At 48.5% G+C, this 10,000-nt stretch overlaps 1 protein-coding gene across 1 annotated transcript in view; it reads left to right on the top strand.

The window, feature by feature from the left end:
* LOC134089349 (rasGAP-activating-like protein 1) overlaps window positions 1–10,000 on the top strand; it is a 46,268-nt gene that overhangs the window by 32,942 nt on the left and 3,326 nt on the right. Inside the window, exon 18 of the mRNA XM_062543790.1 lies at window positions 5,055–5,190. Within this exon, the coding sequence (XP_062399774.1) occupies window positions 5,055–5,190 (136 nt within the window). The remainder of the gene's footprint in view (window positions 1–5,054; window positions 5,191–10,000) is intronic.

Here is a 10,000-nt window from a genome sequence, read left to right as displayed (position 1 = left end):
CTGCAGTGCAAGGTACACACACACACACACACACACACACACACACACCATGTACCTGCAGTGCAAGGTACACACACACACACACACACACACACACACACCATGTACCTGCAGTGCAAGGTACACACACACACACACACACACACACACACACACACACACACACACACACACCATGTACCTGCAGTGCAAGGTACACACACACACACACACACCATGTACCTGCAGTGCAAGGTACACACACACACACACACACCATGTACCGGCAGTGCAAGGTACACACACACACACACACACACACACCATGTACCTGCAGTGCAAGGTACACACACACACACACACACACACACACACACACACCATGTACCTGCAGTGCAAGGTACACACACACACACACACACCATGTACCTGCAGTGCAAGGTACACACACACACACACACACACACACACACACACCATGTACCTGCAGTGCAAGGTACACACACACACACACACACACACACACACACCATGTACCTGCAGTGCAAGGTACACACACACACACACACACCATGTACCGGCAGTGCAAGGTACACACACACACACACACACACACACACACACACACCATGTACCTGCAGTGCAAGGTACACACACACACACACACACACACACACACACCATGTACCTGCAGTGCAAGGTACACACACACACACACACACACACACACACACACACACACACACACACACCATGTACCTGCAGTGCAAGGTACACACACACACACACACACCATGTACCTGCAGTGCAAGGTACACACACACACACACACACCATGTACCGGCAGTGCAAGGTACACACACACACACACACACACACACCATGTACCTGCAGTGCAAGGTACACACACACACACACACACACACACACACACACACCATGTACCTGCAGTGCAAGGTACACACACACACACACACACCATGTACCTGCAGTGCAAGGTACACACACACACACACACACACACACACACACACCATGTACCTGCAGTGCAAGGTACACACACACACACACACACACACACACACACCATGTACCTGCAGTGCAAGGTACACACACACACACACACACCATGTACCGGCAGTGCAAGGTACACACACACACACACACACACACACACACACACACACACACACACACACACACATACACACACCACACACACACACACCATGTACCTGCAGTGCAAGGTACACACACACACACACACACACACACACACACACACTATGTACCTGCAGTGCAAGGTACACACACACACACGCACACACACACACACACCCCATGTACCTGCAGTGCAAGGTACGCACAAACACACACACACACACACATACACACACACACACACACACCATGTACCTGCAGTGCAAGGTACACACACACACACACACACACACACACACACACACACATACCATGTACCTGCAGTGCAAGGTACACACTAGGGGTGGCACGGTTCACAAAATCCATGGTTCGGTTCGTATCACGGTTTAGGGTCACGGTTTTCGGTTCGGCACGGTTCTTGTTGTTATTTTTTCTTTTAATCTTTAACACTCCAGAAACATATTTCAGCATATAGCTTAGTCATCCACAATTAGGCTAGAGTAATTAAAGAATAGTTATCATGTAATAATGCACAAACTGAATTTGACTTCACATAAAGCACATTATTGTCTGAGGAAACTTTAAGCTACAGTTGAGATTTTGATACAGCAAGAGGGAAGACATTGATGATTTCAACAATCTTTTCATTTATTTGGCAAAAAAGGGAGAATGTGTAGCCTAATTGCCATCTGCAGGAACGTATGCCCCTTTTTGGCACACAAAGAAAGAAAGTGTAACTCTTAAAGCTTAAATTAAATTAAATTCTTATATTAAAGTGCAGTATTTGGAAACATAAAGTTCTTATCTTAAGTCAAAGTGCCACTGTAATATTTTAAATATTAAAAAAACATGCTGGCTAGTGGCTATCAATAAATGTTGCATAAACAAACATTGATCAAACATTGCACTAAGAACTGCATTTAGAAACTACTAACTACTACAATAAATGTTACATAAACAAACATTGATCAAACATTGCACTAAGAACTGCATTTAGAAACTACTGACTACTACTCCTTATATTTTCATGTTCTTCTGCAAGAAAATGAGTTTGTCCACATTGTCTGCCAGGAGAAAACACGTTCACTTGGAACAGATGTACCTGGGACAGCAAGGTTACGCTGTGCCAACTTAGCAATGTGAGGATACTTATGCTCATTTTTCTTCCACCATGCAAGTGGATCTTCATCCACAGAGATGCAGCCTGTGGCCTTGTATGAGGTGACCTCTTCATAAATGATGTCAGACAAATGCTTTGTGCTTCTGTCCTCTGTTGCAAACAAATCTGCAAATACCATTGCCATGGCAGTTTTTTTCTGGGGAGGAGAGGTCTCTGATGGCCCTGCCTTTGCTCCCATGGATGAACTGGCCACTTGAGCTTCACTGTGTTGACCCTGAAGAATTTATGACAGAATAGCAATTTGAATTTAGGAAATATTAATGACAATAAATAGCTAATGGCAACAAACACTTATTACTGGGTGGGCAATGGGGAATAGATCAATATTGCAAAGGCACATAGATGAAATATGATGCTAAGTCTAAAAAAAACAGCCACCATCACTAGGATAATTGATGATATATTACATTTACTTTGTTTAGATATACAAAATAAAAACACAATACCTGCTTTTCAATGTCCACAATGTCTGTGGTGAGTTCATCATAGATGTTCTTAACACAGGCTTCTTCCAGGTAAGGCATTGACTTAAACCTTGGATCCAGTGCAGTGGCTCTGTGCAGATAATCCTGAAGACTAGGGTCATTGTATCTGTCTTCAAGGTCTCTAGAGATTGCTGCCTTAGCTTCTTTGATTGTGGTACTGTCACGGTCCTCTACACTTGGTGTCGTGGATTTCAGGATCATCTTCTGCATTGGGATAATCATCGAAATTGAGGGGGATGTCTCTGTGCTCATGAGGGGGGTTACATTCTTCAGGGGTTTAAGAATGTTAATGAGACCCTCGGCCAGTCTTGTCTCACTGTCATTTAACACGGACATCTCCGTAACTTTTTTCTTCACGTCTTTGTCCATCAGGGTAGAATAGATTGCAGCCTGTTGCTCCATGTAACGCTCTAACATGTCATATGTTGAGTTCCAACGAGTTGGTACGTCATGTATTAGATTGTGAACAGGCAATGCCAGCATATCCTGCTTGGTTTTTAGGACATGGGCTGCTGTCGTGCTTCGGTGAAAGAAGCTAACAACCTTCCTAACCTTTCCTAGGAGTCGGGATACGGGGTTGAGCGAGATTGCGCTCTTGGCTGCAAGATTTACTGTGTGCGCGAAGCACCCGATCTGTGGCCCAAGTCCTGCTGCTAAATTGATAGCATTCACTATATTTCTAGCATTATCTGTCGTGACAGGAATTGTGGCATTGGCCCTCTCCAGTTTCCATTCCGCCACCGTCAATCTGTCAATATTTCAGAGAGATGCTCACTTGTATGGCTTTCATACACGGGGCGGGTTTGCAGAAGGCAGCTTCTCATATATATATAATGAGCAGTCACTGTGAGGTAACTTTCAGTGGCCCTGGAGGTCCACCCATCGGTGGTGAGAGCAACGTGAGCTGTGTCGGACAATTCTTTGACCAGCTTTTCTCGTGTCTCGTCATATAGTTTTGGAACTACAGAGGTGCCGAAGTGTCGGCGGGAGGGAATGTTGTAGCGGGGCTCGAGTGTTTTAATCAACTGACGAAATCCTTCACCCTCAATCACACTATATGGCATCATATCTTTTGCAATAAACATCCCGATTGCTTTCGTTATGGCCATTGCCCTGACCGAGTTATCACTGAGAGGCTGCTTAAATGCTGAGGAGAGAAGTTGTTGGGTAGCTCTCTCGTCCTTGAACTGCCTACCGACACATTGGGATGATGTCTTTTCAGATGACTTAGCATGTTGGAAGTGTTGCCAAGAGCATATTGAACACGTGTTGCACAATGTTTGCACACAGTCGCAGTCTTATCTGTCGTCTTAACCCCTCTGTCATCATAAGTTACCTCAAATCCAAAATGTTCCCACACACCAGACTTGTAAGAGGCTGGGGCATCCTGCAACTCCGGGCAGTCTTTGTCTCTCGCACTTGCCATTTCTGAAGACACGCGCGCAGCACTCAGAACTCCACACTCCTACTCTCGCGCGAAAGGGAAACACATTGTCACATACGGGATTGCGCATGCCTTAATTAGCCCGAACCGTAGAACCGTACGACGAACACACACTCCGAACCGTGACATGCGAACCGCACGGTTCGGAGCATTTTTTCAAAAAACGTGCCACCCCTAGTACACACACAAACACACACACACACACACACACACACACACACACACACACACACACACACATTTGATTACTTTTATTATTGTTACTTTTACAAGATCCAAACACTGTGGGAAAAGTCAATGACATGGTGACAGATCTACTAGGCTTACCAACACCCACACCCACACCCACACCCACACACACACACACACACACACACACACACACACATACACACAGTATGCCCACACAATTGCTCCTTAGATAGAACCTTACCCTTACTTTTTTGTGGTCTACAACATAACATACATCAGAATGAGTTGGTGATGTCACAATATGCAAATTTGTTTAACCAACAAAATCAAAAGAATTATAGACTGATCGACCGTCCAAATATATATTTTTTCCGACTGTTACTGCAAACAAGAATATTCTTAAGGATGGCCTAAATGTGGGTTTGTTTGTCTTTGTGTATGTGTGTGTATTCCTCAGAATGTGAACAAGTTGAACCAGTGGTTATCAGCGATCAGGAAGATGATGTGTGTGTGTGTGTGTGTGTATTCCTCAGAATGTGAACGAGTTGAACCAGTGGTTATCAGCGATCAGGAAGGTGATGTGTGTGTGTGTGTGTGTGTGTGTATTCCTCAGAATGTGAACGAGTTGAACCAGTGGTTATCAGCGATCAGGAAGGTGAGCATCTATAACGAGCATCTCCTCTCCTGCTTCCACCCCGGGGCCTTCCGCAGTGCCAGGTGGAGCTGCTGCCTTCAGCACGACCGCACAGGTGTGTGTGTGTGTGTGTGTGTGTGTGTGTGTGTGTGTGTGTGTGTGTGTGTGTGTGTGTGCACTCTACACACTACACTACAGTGACTGTTTTGTGTTGGATGCAAAGAGGTCCTGTCCATGCTACTCAACTCAAGGGCTGCTGTGGAGCCAAATGTCTCCGTCTCTGGTGGCCTCTTCTCTTCTCCGTCTCTTCTCCGTCTCTTCTCCGTCTCTTCTCTTCTCCGTCTCTTCTCCGTCTCTTCTCCGTCTCTTCTCTTCTCCGTCTCTTTTCCGTCTCTGGTGGTCTCTTCTCCGTCTCTTCTCCGTCTCTGGTGGTCTCTTCTCCGTCTCTTCTCCGTCTCTGGTGGTCTCTTCTCCGTCTCTTCTCCGTCTCTTCTCCGTCTCTTCTCCGTCTCGTCTCCGTCTCTGGTGGCCTCTTCTCCGTCTCTGGTGGTCTCTTCTCCGTCTCTGGTGGCCTCTTCTCCGTCTCGTCTCCGTCTCTGGTGGCCTCTTCTCCGTCTCTGGTGGTCTCTTCTCCGTCTCTGGTGGCCTCTTCTCCGTCTCGTCTCCGTCTCTGGTGGCCTCGTCTCCGTCTCTGGTGGCCTCTTCTCCGTCTCGTCTCCGTCTCTGGTGGCCTCTTCTCCGTCTCTGGTGGCCTCTTCTCCGTCTCTGGTGGCCTCTTCTCCGTCTCGTCTCCGTCTCTGGTGGCCTCTTCTCCGTCTCGTCTCCGTCTCTGGTGGCCTCTTCTCCGTCTCGTCTCCGTCTCTTCTCCGTCTCGTCTCCGTCTCTTCTCCGTCTCGTCTCCGTCTCGTCTCCGTCTCGTCTCCGTCTCGTCTCCGTCTCTTCTCCGTCTCTGGTGGCCTCTTCTCCGTCTCGTCTCCGTCTCTGGTGGTCTCTTCTCTTCTCCGTCTCGTCTCCGTCTCTGGTGGTCTCTTCTCTTCTCTGTCTCTTCTCCGTCTCTAGTGGCCTCTTCTCTTCTCTCCTCCGTCTCTGGTGGCCTCTTCTCCGTCTCTGGTGGCCTCTTCTCCGTCTCGTCTCCGTCTCTGGTGGCCTCTTCTCCGTCTCGTCTCCGTCTCTGGTGGCCTCTTCTCCGTCTCGTCTCCGTCTCTTCTCCGTCTCGTCTCCGTCTCTTCTCCGTCTCGTCTCCGTCTCGTCTCCGTCTCGTCTCCGTCTCTTCTCCGTCTCTTCTCCGTCTCTGGTGGTCTCTTCTCTTCTCCGTCTCGTCTCCGTCTCTGGTGGTCTCTTCTCTTCTCCGTCTCTTCTCCGTCTCTAGTGGCCTCTTCTCTTCTCTCCTCCGTCTCTGGTGGCCTCTTCTCCGTCTCTGGTGGCCTCTTCTCCTCCGTGTCTTGGTTACTCACCATCCAAATACTCGACTTCTTGTCTGGTGCAACCATCCTTCCAATCTGGACCTAAACAGTGGATATTGGCAGGTTGCCATGGACCCTCTCAGCAAACCAGTGACGTCACATTTCACCCCTGCTGGTCTTTACCACTTCAACAGAATGCCATTTGGGTTAAAGAAATGCTGCTTGAGGGGTCAGATATGCTTTGTTTATCTGGATGATATAATTGTATATTCCAGTTAAAAAAACATCTCTGTGACTTGCAGCAAGTGCTAGCAAGAGGTGCTAGCGTATGCTTCTCAGTAATGTACTGAAGAGGTGCTAGCGTATGCTTCTCAGTAATGTACTGAAGAGGTGCTAGCGTATGCTTCTTGGTACTGAAGAGGTGCTAGCGTATGCTTCTTGGTACTGAAGAGGTGCTAGCGCATGCTTCTCAGTTATGTACTGAAGAGGTGCTAGCGTATGCTTCTCAGTAATGTACTGAAGAGGTGCTAGCATATGCTTCTCAGTAATGTACTGAAGAGGTGCTAGCATATGCTTCTCAGTAATGTACTGAAGAGGTGCTAGCGTATGCTTCTCAGTACTGAAGAGGTGTTAGCGTATGCTTCTCAGTAATGTACTGAAGAGGTGCTAGCGTATGCTTCTCAGTACTGAAGAGGTGTTAGCGTATGCTTCTTGGTACTGAAGAGGTGTTAGCGCATGCTTCTCAGTAATGTAGACAGAATCTACACTTCAGAAGTTCACTGTGCTGGGCCACTTGTACCAAGCATGAGTGCTCGGCTGTTGTCTTCCAAAGCTCCCCCTGGGTCTGTCCTCGGCCTTCTCCTTTTCATCATTTACATGCTGCCCCTGGATCAAATGATTCATCACCATGGTCTACGCTTTCACTGCTAATGATACCCAACTGCACACCAGCACCAACTCCACTCAGCTCACACCTGCACATCAGCACCAACTCCTCTCAGCTCACACCTGCACACCAGCATCAGCACCAACTCCACTCAGCTCACACCTGCACACCAGCATCAACTCCACTCAGCTCACACCTGCACACCAGCACCAACTCCACTCAGCTCACACCTGCACACCTGCACACCAGCATCAACTCCACTCAGCTCACACCAGCACACCAGCATCAATTTCAATTTCAATTTAATGTCGCTTATAGAGCGCCAATACATTACACATGTCTCAAGGCGCTTTACAGAGTGTTAGACATTCAAAGAGAGCCCATGAGTGACAGGGGCAAGGAAAAACTCCCTAGAATTGGAGATACATATAGGAAGAAACCTCAGACAGACCCACGACTCAAGGGCCCAACCCATCTGCCTTGGGTCAGTTACAGTACAGTCATTTGTAGTTTGAAAGTTACAATGAGAATGAACGTTCAAATAGTCCAGTGTAGGGAATAAATTGTCCATTAGTAATCCATTAGTTATTTCGGAAGGTGATGGGTCGCTGAGATCCGAGGGCCAAAGATTCGGGCAGGGAACCACAGCAGGCGATGGTAGGGCAGTCATAGGGATGTGACTTCAGGTGTGATGAGGGACAGGCACAGAGATGGTTGATGGCTGGTAATGGTTTACCTCACAGGTGAGGTATAGGGGAAAGGGAAGAGAAATAGAGTGTGTTAGTATTACTGTAAGTCATATTAAGTATTAATAAGTATATCAATGGTGATATAAATGGTTATACTATAGAGGGTTTACAAAACGCTTTTACACACCTCTTTTGTGGGGACAGGTGCGTAGGAATAGGTTACCCAGTTAAACCCGAAGAGGCATCCCGCACATCGTCCACCACGCATGCAAACATCCACCCATCCACCACGCACGCAACATCCACCCACCCACAATGCCCCCCCCAATGCCTCCCCCCCAGGCGAACCCACACACCACCCCTGAACCGCGCGTCGGAGCAGCATGGCTGAGCATGGCCAGCCAGAGTCCGCCCACAGGCGGCGCCACCCATCCGCAGACAACCCCCCACCACCATCCGCGAGCAGAGAGAACGGGGCCCGCGCCAGCCCCACCCCAACCACAACACCGCGCGAACACACACCACGGCCCGACCAGGACACACAATCTGATCCGCCCCGCCGCCCAGGCCCCCCGGTAGCAGCGCCCCCAGAGCAAAAGTCCAGAATGCTTCAAGTCTTTGGACGTGTCATCCTGTCATCCTGTTGACAGGGTCGGGAGGCGTAGGGAGGCGATGTAGTGTAATTAAAATCGTTAAAATCATTGGACATTGGTGTAATGTAATTAAAATCGTTAAAACCATTGGACTTCCACTCTATCAACTCCACTCAGCTCACACCTGCACACCAGCACCAACTCCTCTCAGCTCACACCAGCACACCTGCACATCAGCACCAACTCCACTCAGCTCACACCTGCACACCTGCACATCAGCACCAACTCCACTCAGCTCACACCTGCACACCAGCATCAGCACCACTCAGCTCACACCTGCACACCAGCATCAGCACCACTCAGCTCACACCTGCACACCAGCATCAGCACCAACTCCACTCAGCTCACACCTGCACACCAGCACCAACTCCACTCAGCTCACACCTGCACACCAGCACCAACTCCACTCAGCTCACACCTGCATCAGCACCAACTCCACTCAGCTCACACCTGCATTAGCACCAACTCCACTCAGCTTCCACCTGGACCACTTGTCAACTGTCTGCAAGAACTACAAAGGTGGATGACCTCTAATATTCTCAAACTGAATAGCAATACAACTGAGATATTGGTGGTGGCTCCTAAGCCACTGCTCAGGAAGATTGGGGATCTTCTCCTGAATTTGGATGGCTGTTCCATCCCCCCATCCCCCAATGTCCGCAGCCTGGGTGTCGTCCTGGACCCTACCCTGTCATTCCACATCCCGACCCTGTCATTCCACATCCCGACCATGTCATTCCAAATCTGCATTCTACCACCTGAAAAACATCTCAAGAATCCTCACTATCCGACCCAATAACCGAAGCCCTCATCCACTCATCCACCTCTATTCCTCTGGACTACTGCAATGCACGTTCCCAGCAACGTTCAGGTTACACCTCTACTCAAGAAACCTTCACTCGACACGGCTCAAGTCGAGAACTACCGTCCTGTTTCGCTACTGCCTCTCCTATCCGAAGGTATAGAGCGAGCAGTTTCTAAACAAGTCTCAGAATTCCTTTCACAGAACAATCTTCTGGATCCAAATCAATCTGGATTCAAGACCGGCCACTCCACCGAAACTGCTGGCTGTAACAGAAGCCTTAAAGGAGGCCAGGGCAAACGCTCAGTCATCAGTGCTCATTCTACTTGACTTATCGGCTGCCTTTGACACGGTAAATCACAGCATCCTTCTCTCTATACTCTCAGACATGGGCATCTCTGGCTCAGCTCTTTCCTGGTTTGAATCCTACCTCACAGGCCGCTCGTTAAAAGTATCATGGCTTGGACAACTTTCTGCATCTCACTTCCTCTC

This window comes from Sardina pilchardus, chromosome 8, assembly GCF_963854185.1.
Source record: "Sardina pilchardus chromosome 8, fSarPil1.1, whole genome shotgun sequence".
NCBI lineage: Eukaryota > Metazoa > Chordata > Actinopteri > Clupeiformes > Clupeidae > Sardina > Sardina pilchardus.
This window is presented reverse-complemented; position numbering and strand designations above follow the sequence as displayed.